This window comes from Seriola dumerili, unplaced genomic scaffold (assembly GCF_002260705.1).
Source record: "Seriola dumerili isolate Sdu_G_001 unplaced genomic scaffold, Sdu_1.0 BDQW01000409.1, whole genome shotgun sequence".
Lineage (NCBI taxonomy): Eukaryota > Metazoa > Chordata > Actinopteri > Carangiformes > Carangidae > Seriola > Seriola dumerili.
This window is the reverse complement of record NW_019174664.1, coordinates 896413-912716: the sequence shown is the minus strand read 5'-3', so window position 1 is coordinate 912716 and position 16304 is coordinate 896413. Positions and strand designations below refer to the sequence as shown.

The window sequence follows — 16304 nt, the reverse complement described above, 5'->3', positions numbered from 1 at the left end:
GAATTGTGATTCATTCACATCATGTTGAATTTTCCAGAAATAGGACTTAGAGACGAGGGAAAAAAGGGATTCATGTCAGCCTCCTAATGGTAATTATAAGTAGGGGCCTCGTACATGCGACTCACTGCGGCTTCCAATATATACCAATTAGTGTCATATTGCTGTAGTGTGTTGACACAGGCAGCAAACTGCAGCAAAGTCTCTAAAGCCAGCAGTCTGATATAATAAGAATCAAAACAGTTATATTACTACTCATACAACAAACTGGTGATTTTGCATGTGGTTGGTCAATTAGTTAAATAAAAAAGCTTGGAATGGGTGCGTAACATTAGGACTCAGTCCTTACCACAGCGGCCTGGGTTCGAATCCGACCCGCGGCCCTTTGCTGCATGTCATCCCCTCTCTCACTGCTACTCTAATAAAGGCATAAAAAAAAAAGAAAAAGAAAAAAAAAAAAGAGCCACGGGCTTTGTCTGTCACAAACAGCGATAACTCACACAGACACTCACAACCACACAGAATGTCTAATGTACAAAAAATACTGTAGTACTCATTGTCTGCAGTGTATATGTTCTAATTTCATTTATGAGCACTTGTGTCTATACAAAATTACTCAGTATGATTATTTAAACAATAAAAACTGAAAAACAAGTTCATACATTGGATGGATAAACAGATAAAATGTAAATGTTGGTAAATCATTAAAGCTTCATGACAAATGAGCAAGGAAAAAAAAAAAAAAAAAAAAATCATTTTGGGACATATGGAGAAACTACTGCATAAGTAGCCTTTGTAAAAATTAAATTAATTTCCCCGAAAACAGATCAACAATACACCATACGGATTAAATATTCTCTGCATCCTCATAAATAAATTACAGAATATTCAAAGCATTTGACAACCATTTAGTACTAGGGTCCGTTCTTAAAACTACTTCACACTAATGTCAGAGTCTATACTAAAGATCAAAATGATAAATCAATTAGCTGATTAATTAAGAGGTCGATCGCAGAAAAAACTTTTTTTAATTCTAAAATAGTGAAGAAATAACGTTCTCTGGTTTCAGCTTCTCAATCTAGAATCTTTGCTGCTTTTCTTTGTTTTCTTTCAATGTAAACTCAATATGGGATTTAAACTTGTGATTGAACAAAACAAAAGACATCCCCTTACACAGTACAACTGGAAAACTCTGATGGGTATTTTTTGCTATTTTTTGATTTTTCATAGACTAAACGAATGAATAAACGAATAATTGATATTAAAATTAATAATTAGTTGCAGCCCTAGTCTACAGTATACCATAATTAAAGCAATATATAATGAAAAATAATGCTGTGTTAAAACCGACGATAAACAAAAGGCAAATCAGAGGCCTAAAGCAAAGATCCATCAAACATTTATATCAATTTGAAGTTGTCACAAAAACTGGAGTCATGTACATCACCTGGGCTCACTAAAGACAAGGATACAACCTTGTCCTACTGTATGAGGCAAGGATTAGCTTGATATTTTTCTCAGAGTTTTATTATAATATTTTTTGAAGAATAAGACAATATGTAGAATAAAAGTTTCCGTTTCCAACTTTACAACAGAAGCAGAGTGGATTATCATGGAACTACATTGGTTGCACACGAGTTAAGCCATGACTACCAGCTCAGTCACATTTTTGCAGTGACACACTATTCTCTGAAGCAAAACAGCTGTAGTGCATCGATCTGGAAATATCAATAGCAAAACAAGAAGGGAGTAACTATGATTCAGAAAAGATCCAGGAGTCAGAAATGTTGCTGTCATTTCACTGTTTGAGAACAAACGCTCTTACACACCACGAGCTTGGCTTCACTACTAGATCAGCTGGGCAGTTTGACACTGCAATTAGTAGCCTGACTGAAAAGACATGCATGCTGAGGCACAGATTAAATCAAACTTGCCTGGATGGAACAGATGTGCACCGTTCTCTAAAAACATGCTCAGCTAACTCTTCTTTTGCAAAGTTCAAAGGGAGGAGAGGGGTGGGCTTTTACAAGTCAGGCTACCATTTATTTGGGCAGAGAGTATACTAATCATCTCAGGATAAACCTATAAAAAGGGTCAATTACAGAGCCTTGCTGATGCTCAAAGAACTGGAGTTACATCCATTTATAACTTCTACACTTTTTCCCCTGCATAATAAAATTGGACTATCAGATCTACCCTGGATCTGCTGTTACTGCATGGATGCAATGCATGGAAGACTGACAGGTAGATTAGTGTAGCAATTCACTGCCAGAGGTACTTGTATCCCAGGGGATACTTCTGCAGTTGCCAGGGGGTATGTGGAAAGATTGTGGAGTAATTCAGCTAACATGAAAAAATAGAAACTATCATTTTGTTTAAAAAGGGAAATAAACACAAAAGCACCTTTACAAATTGGTGTGAGGTGATATGATCTTTATGATGATATGATCGACCTTTAATAATTAACCATGTGAAAAACATTTCATTTCAAGTCAGTTCAAACAAACAAATTTGTGAAGGGGCTTCTCTGAAGGAGATCAGATAAAGAAGGTTGGGAACTATTGGATTACTGAACCAGTACTAATGGAAACCAGGGTTAAAAAAGTGTCATTCTTAAAACAGATAATAATACCTAAAATGCAGTAACAAAACTGCAATATGAGTCCCCCACGATGGTTCTGACATTTATCTGCACAGACAGCGAGTAAAATTCACACTTAACTAAGCAACGACTTTGTCTAGAGCTATGGTCATTTCCACATCAATGTCCACCATGAATTTCTCTCCCAAAGTGATATAAAACTCTGCTTAATAACTTATTCCAGAAGCAAGGTATTGTTACAGTCAAAACTAACTGTTTTGGTTAATCTTTAATTTGTTTAATTAGTTTTTTTTAGCTGTGCTACACTGTTTCATAAATTTCATAAATGTGAACTCTTACAAATATAGTAACTGCACTTTTTATGTTTTGAAAAACCAATTACAGGATAGTGAGTTCCCCTGTGCTGCAGTTTATTTATCTACAGTGTTAATTAAAGGCAATTTACATGAATGATGAGATTCCACAAGCTAAAGGTTGAGGTCAGTTCTATATACAGTACTGTGAACCCAATCCCAGCTACTGTACAACAACTGTGTATAACAGCATCATTTGTGAAGGTGTAGGGTTGGAATACTAAGCAGGGGGATTTAGTTTCTCAGTTTCCTTATTCCAATCATGCTTTTGTTTCAAGTCTTTTGCTGATGAAGATTAATTTGCAGAGCATGGCGCTCTATCAACCCCACTGACACAAAGGGCAAAGATATAGACTAATTAAATACACCAGTGCAATTGATATTTCCCATGGATCAATGCGAGTGTGGGATCTGTTAATTAAATCCGTGATAATGTTTACTCATCATAAACATTTCCCATGTTTGAGCACAGCGAGATAGGGAGATAATCTTTGCTGTCTGACAGATTAATTTAGGGCTAAGAGAAAATAATTCCAGCACATACAGAGTGAATGCCTTTTTGAAGGGGAAGGGTTGTATTCAATGTTTATATTAAAAGTGTTATCAAAGGAAACCTTTCCAGCTTCTTTACTGAGTAGACATACTTTAACAGCACAAAACAAAAGAGATAACACTTGCACATAAGGTATAGCTAATGCCATTTGAAAACATACAAAGAAATCAGTCACTATAGCAACCAAGCAATCTGAATCCCAAGGCTAATGAAAGTAAAGCCCTTGCAGTCTCTGCTCAAGCTCATGCAGCAGGCTGGATTTTGCATTCTCCCCCTTTGCTTGTCTCCTGTGTGGTATACATCGGCATGGCACAGGTTATCACACAGTGGATTAAGAAGGCGTGTCAGAGTGTGTGCCAGAACCTCCAAGCCGCACTCCACTCATCTATTGATCCACATGCGAAGGAAAAAGCGAGAGACCGGCACACTTAGCAGTGTAACTGCAGGCAACAGCCCCCTGCCTGCCCTCTGTTCCCTGCAGTGGGACTGATTGCTTGTCTCAATCATCCTTTCACCCCCCTAACCATCCCTTCTTCCTCTCCACACATACACACACATAAACACATACTCCCACACACCCTCAACCTCTCCTCCTCTTTGCGCTCATTCATTCCTCTGCTCCTGTCTCCAACGTCTCGGCAGCAATCTCTCATGATTTGACGGCCTCTTGTTCTTCTTGTGAGGGCCATCAAAGTCTGCAGCCTTAACCCTGTCTGAAAGGGCTGGGACTGCATGGTAGGAAGCAATTAATTCTGCAGTGAGAAAGCCCATTAATTAGGCAATGCTTCTGGCTATTTCACGAAGACCCTTCAGAAACGGTAGGGCCACTCAGAGAGACATAAAAGATGCACTAGCACACCAGGTTATTAATGGACCCCGGGGCTCCTGGTGAAGCACCACGGTGGGGTAATTCTCACTCTCTCTTTCAAGGCCTCATAACTACCACATGCACTCACAAAGTGACAAATGCTATTTACTGGAAAGACGTCTTATATATTATATCATGTAAAGCTTGACTACCAGTGCAGCTTTAACATCCTGCAAAAGTATAACAATCTCCAGTTAAACATTTTTATAAACCACTGCCGATCACAGGCTGAAAAATTTGACAGAAGTTAACAAGGCATTGTTAATGGACATACTGATACAACTTAAATAGCCTACAACACGCAGGACCCCCACTGATACTCACACACATGGCACAGAGAAGGATACAAAATACAGCAGAGGGATGTGGCTGTGCTTCTTCTAAAGTGAGGTAACAGGATAAACACTCGTATGAAGATGAGTCTGGGTAAATGAGTTTTGTGATGTCTAATCACTCACTTAATCATGCATGAGAACATTAGCTATTTGTGTTGTCCACCATTCAGGGACATTTCAGAGCACGGAACCCATTTGAAACTAAACAAGACCATGGTTCAGTGCGTTTGAAACGCTGACTCAACTGTAGGTCTCCCCTGAGCACAGGGCAGGCCTGCCTCCGCCTGCAATGACGAGGAAGCCTCAGTGACAGTACACCATCCGTGAAATTAAATCAACAACTCCCTTATTGTAATTACATTTGGTTAAATAGGAAGGCAAAGTGTGGGTGTAAAACAATTAACATGTAATTGTCATCCTGACCAGGTTGGTGCTGATCTATTTCCCCAAGGGATTCAATGAAATCCATCACCCCACCCTCATCTCTACTATTTGTTTTTAAATGAATGATTAGATGAGTACTGGTGTGTCATAGTTCTAGCGCTGTTGTGCAAAGAATTACATGTGATCTAGATGTTGCAGCAATCAACTAGGATTGACTTTGACTTTTTAAAATCAGAACTGAGTTATTCGATATTCTGATATGTTATTGTCTGCTTTTCTTTTTTTATTTTGGGGTAAAACATTTTAAGTATACATTAATTTACATAATATGACTAATTAAAGATTGTAGAACAGAGCAAAGCTCATTATATTTACTCTAAATTCAATCTTGCAATCAATTTAAAATTCATATAAAATCTGTCATTTAGAATTTGTAGGAAACTGACTCTGACCTTAATTAAAGATCTTTTACAACATAAATTATACTGTGTGACTTGTATGACACAACACATGTGTATAAAAAGATAGACTATGAATTCAAATTTATATATATATATATATATATATATATATATGTGTGTTATATACCCTATAGAGAACAGGTAGATAAACTTTGTACATTTGGAAAATGAAAACTCGGTGCAAGTAACAAGCTGCTATTTTTACCCTTAATAGCTAATCATGATAAACATTTCCATTAACCTCTGTTTGTGAGGCTGTAGGTGATGGAAAGGATTGACACTGTGTGGGCTGTCAACTATGAACAGAACACATATTTAAACTCATATAAGCCATTTGAGGAGAAAGTAAATGTGAAAAGGCCTTTAATGACTACCTTGGGGAAAAAAAACATGAACATTACTTTTTTCCCTTTAATCTTCAATAAATCTTTTCTTGAAGTTGTTCCATTTGCTTGCAACCCTGATGGTACTACCCCCCCACCCCCACCCCCCCCCATGTATGGTGTGTGGTTAGTTACACATGCTGAAATTTGAAAACTGCAGTGATATATGTTACATGGAGTTATGTCTATTGCTTCTTGGAAAAAGAGGAAAGATGTGAGTGTGAAACAAAAAAAACAGCATCTGTCTAACTGTCAAGGAGTTTAAAGTCATGTTTGTATCAAAGTGAAAATCATATTATTTGCTGTTCTTTGTATATACATGAGCTTACTCTAAGGCAACATTTGGAATTTGCGGATGTTTCCATATAATTCAGACGTAAAGGAAACATCTTCAAATTCAACATGTTTAAATGCATGCTGTCAATCATTTTAACAAGACAAGAGTGAAATCAATATCTTTAAGTTGAGTTAAACATGTTCTCTGGTTGAAAGATGGAGATGGTCTTTATTATGTCTGCAGCCCCACTGCCATAATCTGTGTCTTGAGCTTGATATATTGAAATTATCCAGCTGCTTGATGTCTTGACAGCAGTGGGGGTTTCTGTGTAATGTGTCCCCTCCCTTCTTTTTGCTCCACTTGTCCTAAAACTCCTCTTCTGTTTTTCTATCTAGTTCCTATTTTTGTTCTCTTGTTATTTTATTGCTTTTCTTTGAGCCTCAAAGTTTGTTCTCCTTACACTTGGCTGCCCATCATGTTGGTGATGGAGGAAATGCAGCTTATTTTACTGTTGTTCTCATGGTAACTTGCCCTATGTAGCAGTGTTAGCTAAAGGCCTACAACCTTTACAACCTTAGATCTGTCAATTTCCTCTCATCAGTCAATTGATCTGAAACTTTTCTAAATCAAAGAAAGGCAAAGATTTTAGGTTTATCTCAAACCACAGGAGGATAATGTCTCTGACAAGCGCTTGAGGCTACGAGATAGTAGGATAGCCTGACAAAGACAGATTGGCGCTGACAGTTGTACCATTATATAGTCACTCAATATGAGAGTGAAAATAATGTGCAATATTTACATGTTGACAACATTTTATCCCTTGTCATCAGGGTGTTGAGTGTTTTCTCCAGGTGTAATGTGCTAAGAAAAGTGAGAAAATCCAATAAACATTTATTTGGTATTTCATTTGTGACTGTAAAATAAACTCTGTTTCTTTAATTAATTTAAGAAAAAAAGAGAGTCACACTTTCTGTCCTCCGCTATTCTTTTTTTAGCCTCCTCAAGTTATGCTAGATGTACAAGATATTGATGGTGTCTGTAAACATAGTTGCAGCATGAGGCTCCTCCTAGCATGCAGCCATGGATAACTTGCATGATTTGGCTTTGAATATCACCCATGTCCACAAACCAGCCACAGGGGAGGAGAGAAGCATGCTATAACTATGCCACTGTCCCCATCAGTACGCCTGCTGTGTTGCTGATAAAGGTGTGAGCAACAAGGAAAGGCAGGGGATGCTGCGCTTCACTGCAGCCACAGCATCCTCTGCTCTCAGCCTGATGTTTTTGATGCCACTCTGACACAAACCATATACAGTAAGCTCTACTGGAGAGTCTACAGATGCATTGTATGCTTCATGCACCTCTGTTCCCATACTCTGAAGGTAGGCCAGTAGTGCGGGGGAAGAATCTTTTTTTTTTTTTTTTTTTTTATTGTAATGTGCAAGGATGGAGTATGTCAAGATACAGAGAAGCAAAGTCTCAGGAAAACTTCTCTAAAGAACAAAAAGCTTCCTTGAAGCTCTCAGGGGTCTGTTTGGGTATTAAAAACTTGGACAGTGGGGTCCAAAATCTCAGACCTCTCTTCCCCAAGTGGTCTCACATTTTTGGAACCCACTATATATCTCTGACCACTCATCTAAGTGAAACATTAAATTGGGTGTTCTTTAATCTACCTCCAATAACTTACTCCAAAACCTTGAATGTTTCTTTGCTGATGCCCTCAGCAATGGCCTCAGGGATATAAAAAGCCACAACAATACAACTGGAGCTACACACAAGCGCTGTGCTGAGAGACATACTGCATGCACAACAAACCCAGAATAAAGTGTGTGTGACAAGGAAGAGTGCTCAAGGCAACAAAGGGAGTAGGAAAGGATGGGGAAAGGGGACCGGGGCGGTGAGTGGGTTGAATATGCGTGCTATCATGGCCAAATAAGCAGATTAATGCCCTCAGTAGTCCCGTCTCTGTTTTTACCACTTGATGACTGCACGCATTGATGAACCCTAGAGAGGAAGACCTCCTGTACTACGGCATGGTCAGACTGCATAGTAGGCTTAGGCCTGGGAGAGCAAGCAAGGGTTGGAGGAAAGAGGTTAGGAAGATTAAAAAAATAGAACTGTGCTGCTCCCTGCTGGGCAGGGTTTGGCCAATTTCTTTGTCTATGAACGCTGACCACTGCTGAGTCTCCAATATGAAAGAGCTTTCTAGAATAAGAGAAAAAAGGGACATGTAGACTTACAAATGACTGGTAGTATATAATTGAAAGGAATAAATGCTTTTTCAATAGCTAGTATGTAACTTAAATCCCGGCAACACAATCTTTCCTGAATGATTAGTAATGTTTGTTTTCGCAATAGATAAATGGCATTATAAAACAGAGGTTATTAATTTAATATTGTTTAAACAGCCCCTTTCCTCTGCACATAAACTTCAGATGACCCAGTTGAGAGTCTCAGTTTTTGTCTGATTATATAAGTTGTAACACCAGTTGTGCACTTAGCCAATACAGAGTGAAGCAAACACTGATGATGTGTCTGAGCCTCTGACTTAAAACATTGTTATTGCATTTCATTGCATTACATCATCCTGTTTAAATAGAGAAGACATAAGTAATCCTTTCTGTGTGTGTATACCAGTGTCTGTGTGTTTGTGTGTGTGTGTCGGCGTGCTTACGTAGTGCGATCTTGGCCAAGTGCAGACGGTTGACCCAGGAGATCTTACTAAGGGGGTTGGGAGTGTTGAAGACCACCATGAAACTGACAGGACGCCCAGACCTGGAGGAAACACAAAAACACAGATATACAGGCTCAGGCTCAGATGCATGCAGACAGCAGATGTAGTCGTATTGAATTTTTAACATGTTTGTCACAAAGTCTTCTTTGAACAGAACAGGGTAAAAAAATAATTGCTGATTTAGTCAGTTTTTTTCATTTCATTAACTGATCACTTGCTCAAGAACTGAGATCCCGGTATTTGTTAGACAACAAAACAGGGGCAACAACTACATATCATTGTGAATACTGTATTGTGTGATGACAGAAAAGCTGATTCTTTTGTAGCTCCAGAAGGAGCAGCTCAAAGTCGGATAAATGTCCTCCAGTGATGTCACTTGACTCAGCATCAGTTGAGGCTGAAGACTACAATTTTGAAGATGAAAAAAATCTGGGGATATGGAGTTACAGAGAAGTTAGATTACCAGACCTAGTTCAAGGTTACATCAGCTGCTACTAGCATAATACATCCTAATCTCTGACCAAATTGGCAGCGGTCCAGTTGCTTTGTGGGTTATGAAGGAACCAAGTTTTGACAAGGAAGAAGAATGTTTGAAATAAAAAAACATATCTTGGGTTCTGTTGTATCGATTTTGATCTTTTATTTATAACTGTCCATCATAAGTGCACTATGTATAGTGCAAACTCAAAACAAAGAAGACAGCCCTAACCTATGTGCTCCATTTAATTTTCTCTTCTCCCCATATCACCATAAAAAGTCCCGATTTAGGATGAACACTAAAACCCAATGGCCATGTATTCCCATACAACTGATAACTAGTGTAAGAATATGCCAGAAAAGAAAACATTAAACTGTTTGTTTTTAAAAAATATATATTACATATAATACATATTTCTAATTCTGCACCCTCAAATTTCCAGTTTCCCAGACATAGTGACACATTAGTAATCAGTTTAACACAAAATTTAACCCTACAGCTGTTTGACTCATACAGCATTTGAGATCATTATTTCTTTCTCTGGTTTGATCTGGTTCCAAATGTTGGTGTGAGAAAAATGGCAAATGGACACTGACAGTAGCCATGGTTCACAAGATTTTTCCATAACCTCTTACTTTCTCCTAAACATCAGGTTGAATTTACTCAGTGGGTTGACATCACAGTGGAAAACTGTAGGATTTTTTTTTTTTTTTTTTTTTTTTTTTTTTTTTTTTTAAATGGCAAATGTTCATTTCTGACATATACTCTAGATGTGCTATATAAAAACAAAAAGTAGAACAGTCAGAGAAACAAGGCAGCAACAAGGGAAAGAAATTCTTCATTTCATGGGACTCAAGTTTAATACAGCAAGATTTTTTGTGTGAGAACACCTGCTTTTCTTGGTTGTAGTTTTACAGAGGTTCAGCCCAGTAAGCTGAGGCTTTATGATTTCAGTCTACACGTCAACATTCAGGGCAGATTGTGATTGTGACAGCCTGGTCACAGGAAATCGCTTCTGGATGGGCTCCAATGCTCAAAACGCCACTTATGTTTCATGATTTCTGTCTCAGACCTGTTTATTGGCCTCCTGTCATACTCCACCCGCCCACCAGATGTCTCCGGACTTTCTTCCTTTTTTCAGATCCACCTGCTCACCTGTTTTCTATTTCAGATCACCGGATCTTCCTTACCTACCTTCACACCTGTTCCTCATTTCCCCTCATCTGCTCACTGGTATTTTTAAAGCCCTTTTTCCCAGGCCTCTCATGTTTCAGAATATTTTTCATATTTATCATTTTTGCTTATCAGTGTTTCCCATACATTGATTTATTTGTTGCGGCCTGCCACAATAACAACACTGACCACTGCATATTGATTTTCTATTTTTTTGACTATATCAGATGGTTAAAATCTTATTTCATTGTAAAGCCATGTGCAGCTCATTGATTCGCATAGCTGCTCCTTGCCCCCCCCCCCCCCACACACACACTCTCTCTCTCACACACACACAAAAACATTGCCAACAGACCTGTCTATCATAGTCGGATAAGCGCCTGCCGTGCTTATCTGAGCAGGTGCTTATTACGGCACAACACCGATGGACCGCCCAAACATCCATAAAGTTATTGCCATAGCTGACTGTCTCTTTACCAGCCCTCTCTGTGTGCCTGTCATTCGGGGTGCACAGAGCAAAACACTGTTATAGATCTGTTGCTTGCAATGATGCTTGATTCTGTGAAAAGCTAGCTGTGCTAATAACAATTTAAGGCTGTGTATCACTGTTGCATATTTTTGGCAAAAATATAAGCTCTTGAAACAAAAACGTGAATTAAAGCATAAATTCATAAGCTCATGTCTATCTTAAGTGGACGTTCTTCATGCTTTTTTGTGTAGTGTATAACAGTCTTGGCCTTCTTGGCAAGGAGATTTAAATCTCAGTTAGCCTTTTACCTGATAAACTAAAGGAGAAAATGGCACAAATATCAAACATACAAATGGATAGAGGATAGGTGCAATATAAAGCAGGAGTGGTATGAAAAGTTTCTATGAACCTTTTTCTACTAGAAACTGGGCTGTTGTTGGAATCGACTGTAAAAGCCATGAATTCAAACTGACTAGACTTGCAATCCTCTGCAAAGTTACAAGCCTTTCAGAAGCACCTTTTAAGCTTGCATTGGGGTAGTGTCTGGCATTGAAAACAGATTTTTTGTGTACTTTTTTAACCTCTTATATACAATATTCTGGTGTGAATTCATGAATTAATGGTGTTCAAAAATAAAATTAATGAAAATCAAAAAGAATCATTTACCAAAAGCTCTTAAGAGACAGATGTTGTGTCTCATACACTACACTGAATAATCCATGCATATATTTCCATTATGGTCCCATAACTTAGTGTTTAACAGGGTTGAAAAATACCCTTCCTCTTCAATGTAAATGATAAATAGTGAATATAGTTTGCTTAAGGCTTTGTAGCATGCTAGATCACATATCTTTTTGCTGGAATTTGCATTATGCCTCTGTCCCCATATGGTAATTTTGGTGATTTTGACAAGTGGTAAATGTGTTGTCAGTGTCTACATTTATGCATATTTCTTTTTTGTTCCCAAGTAAAAAAAGGCAAACATTAAAGTCACACCCCCAAAAAAACCCCAAAACACTAACTTTTGTTTCTGTCGAAAAAAAATGGTTGATGCGTTTTCCTGTTCATAATACCTCACAGCAATAAATATATTTTGGGCTTTTTTTTTGGATTGGGGAAGTGAACTGCTGAAAGAAATGTGTGCTAGTAAAGACTATATTAAAGTGTGTAATATATATATATATCTACTTCAATTGAACTGCTGAATCAGAAAAAAATGGATGTTTGTCCAAAAGTGCCCCTACTTCTTCATAACAAATTATTTCAAATGTAATCATATTGTTTCAGTTTGAAGTGAGGCTTTTTACACTGATAATTAATCAGATATAATTTCAAATTTGTCCTATCAAATTTGTCTCAATTGGCTTCTTATTTTTGCTTTTAGAACATGGGACTTCAGTGTCACTGACTGTTCACTAGAGGACTGCAGAGTCCTTTTAGGTTGCCAACAGCTAACAGTCTCACTTAGTCCATCACAAGCCATCAGGTGTTGTGTCTCCTTTATCCCAACAAGTCAATCACTTTTCATGAGCTGTAACAGTTACAAATTGTAGCCAACTACCAGTGCTGGGCTGCAAAGCGCAAGACAATGTGATACAAACAAATGAATATCAGTCAGACAGTGTTTTTTATAGCCTAATCCTTCATAGCTTCCCGATTTTAAGAACTCAGGTGTCTGAGACAGTTTTTGTTCAGGGCTCACTCCATGCCAACTTGAAATGGGGCTTGGTTAGTGCCAAGCTGCTGGCAGAGAGTGCTGATTGTCTCCTGGTTGACACTTTTACCAGATATGTCCTTTTTCATCTGCTCAGTCAAGCTGCTGTGTTATTATTTGAGACAGGGAAGAATGGGGGAGCTGTCCAAGGAAAGACACCTTGTTGAATCTAACAGAATATGAAAACATATTATGAAAAACAATTTAGTGAAACCAAGAGCCCCATTCATAACCCCAGTGACAAACCAGCTCCCACAGTGGCTTTCTTCTTACACCATACTTCAATTCTAAAGTCAAAACCAAAATGTGCCCGGAAATGCAAGGTCTCTCCCAGAGTGGGTTTTGAAGTAGATGTTTTCTTTGTGGGCTCAACTGAGGGCCATAACTTAACACCAACAAATGGCTGTTAATAAACACAGGTTGGATGTTAAACATATTCCTGCAGAAGTTGTGTAAATTGCTAAAACATTTAGCTTCCTTAAGTATTTACTTAGTCAAATTTTTGTTAGTCCACTAATGTTGAAATATTTGACTATTTCTTGTCAACTAAAATAAAACAACTTCCTAATGATGAGCAGTCCAAAGTGAGACTGACAACATTGGCCCTGAGTTTGCAATGACTCAGCCAGTGCCTATCCATTGACAGGGGCACTCTGTCGTCTGGATTGATCAGGCTTTATTGGAACAAGTAAGCTGTCTGGCCAAGGATGAGATGTCTTTTTAAAGCACTAAGTGGCTTTCCAAAATAATGGCCCTGTCGCAGTCACCTGTACAGCTATTCCACAGTGACTCTAAGGCGATGAAAGAAAGACAAGGGAAGCGCAAGAGAACACGTGGATGGGGAAAAAAAAAAAAACACAAAAAGACATGATTAGAAGGTAACTGAGTGGAGAACAATGTGCAGCCTGAAATTCTGCTGCTGCCCACTGCAAATTCATTTTCATTTCATAGAGGAAGGAAGACAATGAGACACACACACACACACACACACACACACACACACACACACAGAGAGAGAGAGAGAGAGACTGGGATTGCAGACAGGAACAGAATGAAGTAAGTAAGATCTCAAACTTCCTTGACATGTTGAAAAAGTGGAGCTTTCACATAGATGTGTAATTCATACCATTCGCTGCTTAAATATAGCAGAGGCAATTTGCCGAAGACAGAAGGGGAGACAGGGTGTGACGAGAATACAACTACTCACTCAGTTGGATTCCTTAGGCAACACTCCATGCCCACACGGACTCAAACATGCTAAACTGAGCAGTCTCCGAATCTTCCCTCCTGCCCACTGATTGACAGCCGCAGTGCAGGTGTGTTGCACTGCCAGAATGGAGAACTACACTCGGGCATGCTGGCAGAGGGGAGATGAGGAAAGCAGAGAGGTAAGGAGAGTCTAAAAGGGAGGAGGGGAAAGGGGGAGAGGGCAGAGCGGGGCAAGGGAGCAAAGCGAGGAGCCAGCCGGGCTAATTTATGGGAGCAGGTCAGTGCCGAAGCACACGTATGACAATAAAACACAAGGACAGGACAGATGTAGGAGTGAGTGCTGAGTGGCAGCCTGTCATACAGCTATCCTTCAGTTCACCTCCACCCTCCACAGACACAAACAGTCAGAGTCAGCTCCTCCAATTTGTGATGACTTAAAGGAGACAGGTCAGTCCCTGTGAGAGGTTGTTGAGCTAGTCCAGGACAGACTTGACAATCATCCACAGAAAATAATACAAGAGATAGACTCAAAATTAATTCATACTAAGTGTGATTTAGAGTAGTGGAACGGTTGTATAAGAAATAGAAAAGTGGACACAAATAAAACAGGATTCTCAATAAGTGGCAGAAAATGAGCATGAAAATAACAGAAAGATCTTGAGATCCTGGTACGATTCAGTGAAGTCTGAACATTTACATAAACATATATCCACACTGCTGCAGTTAATGTCTGTACTCTGCGCAGTCAGTGCACTGTCTATCTGTGACGTGTGACAAATTTTCATGAATAAAGTTTGATAAAAATTTGAATTCATGTTTAGATTGCTGCATCCTGAGCTGCCATCTTGTTACTTAAAGCTTTTTGAGTCAAACTCCAGCACTAAAAGGGCTGTATCCAGTCACCCCCCCACCCCCCCCCCCACACCACTCCCTTTAGTGAGTCACTCATCACACCACACACTATTCCCCTGTATGATGAAAAATAATAAACATATATTCCGTACAGTTTGACCTTTAATACTGCTGATCCCAAGTAAATACCTGGTTGTCAACATTCAAACAGGACCCAGGTCTGGACCTTTTGTAACTTGTCTCTGCTAAACCACAGAATTATACCAGATGTGGTAAAAATCTATGTGCAAAACAAGGTTGTCAAGTTTAAATTCATTTTAAGTGCTTTGCTTGCTGCAGTGTTTATACTGAAGTTGCCTACCAAAGGGCGGTGACCTGGTGTTAATGTACTCTAGGTGTTTTTTCATAATATGCTCACATTATGAAAAGTTAATGCAACTATACACACAAACTCTGTCTGCGATTCAGTCGAGCAGAAACGATAGCAGAGAGGGCTAAATCCCCCCGCCCCCCCATACCTATCCAGTACCAATACTCAATACCTAAGCATCAAATAATTGTATGAAGCTCAAAGTATAAAGGTATAGACCTAATACTTTATGAAGGTGCATGTGGTATTCAGCTGAGTATCTGTACCATATAACAAGACAAACCATTAGTGAAAAAGCAATCAAAAAATTGATATAGGGAAAACAGGATGTGAAGATTAGATAAAATACCTTCTCACAGCTAAGGAGCCAATTTTCCCAGTTTGTTTTGACTACTCAAGCAGGAACACAAACTTTAGCACTTGAGTTGACCAAAGAAAATGTGTTGTAGGTTCCCTTCAGCTTCAGCCCCACTGCACCTGATAACTGGCTAAAAGAAAAGAACTGTGGTTTTTCTTGGTCACTTCCCAGTGTGAATGTGTCTACATGTGGGAATGTCAAGTAAAGAGAATAAAAACAGCAAGCTGTCCCTGGATAAATAAGGCTGAAAACAGTGGCGCTAAGGTGGGGGTGGGTGCAGAGGCGGAATATCATTCACATATCACTATGCACTAGAGCACAAGAATGTGACCGATGTTATAATAACACTCTTTCACTCTCATCTTGAGAAATATACTTTGCTGTGTTACTTAGAGTCAGGTGAGAAGACATGCTATCGACCATCAGGCAAAAGATCAGAGAGTTCCTTTAAACGGTCAATGGTTTAACCACGAAAAAGTATTCAGAGTAACAGGGTCACTGATGCTGAAAAGGCATGTTGCTGATGAATGTTTTTGTCATTTGTCAGTGCTGTGAGCCCCTCAAATTAATTTCCACTCATCCACATTGTATCGGGTGGAAGCAGAAATCTAAAAGGTGGATAACACTATCTGCATGGCTGGATGCTATTTGTGTGACCAACCTTTAAAGTACACCTGTCCACAGCACACCTCTCCTCATGCACATGGAATGATCAGAGAAACACCTCTGCGGTC

At 39.0% G+C, this 16304-nt stretch overlaps 1 protein-coding gene across 4 annotated transcripts in view; it reads right to left on the bottom strand.

The window, feature by feature from the left end:
* Positions 1-16304, bottom strand: part of LOC111233558 (rho guanine nucleotide exchange factor 10-like protein) — a 98249-nt gene that overhangs the window by 40968 nt on the left and 40977 nt on the right. For all 4 annotated transcript variants that reach the window (XM_022761398.1, XM_022761401.1, XM_022761400.1 and 1 more), the window contains one exon: positions 8888-8988. In XM_022761398.1, the coding sequence (XP_022617119.1) occupies positions 8888-8988 (101 nt within the window). The remainder of the gene's footprint in view (positions 1-8887; positions 8989-16304) is intronic.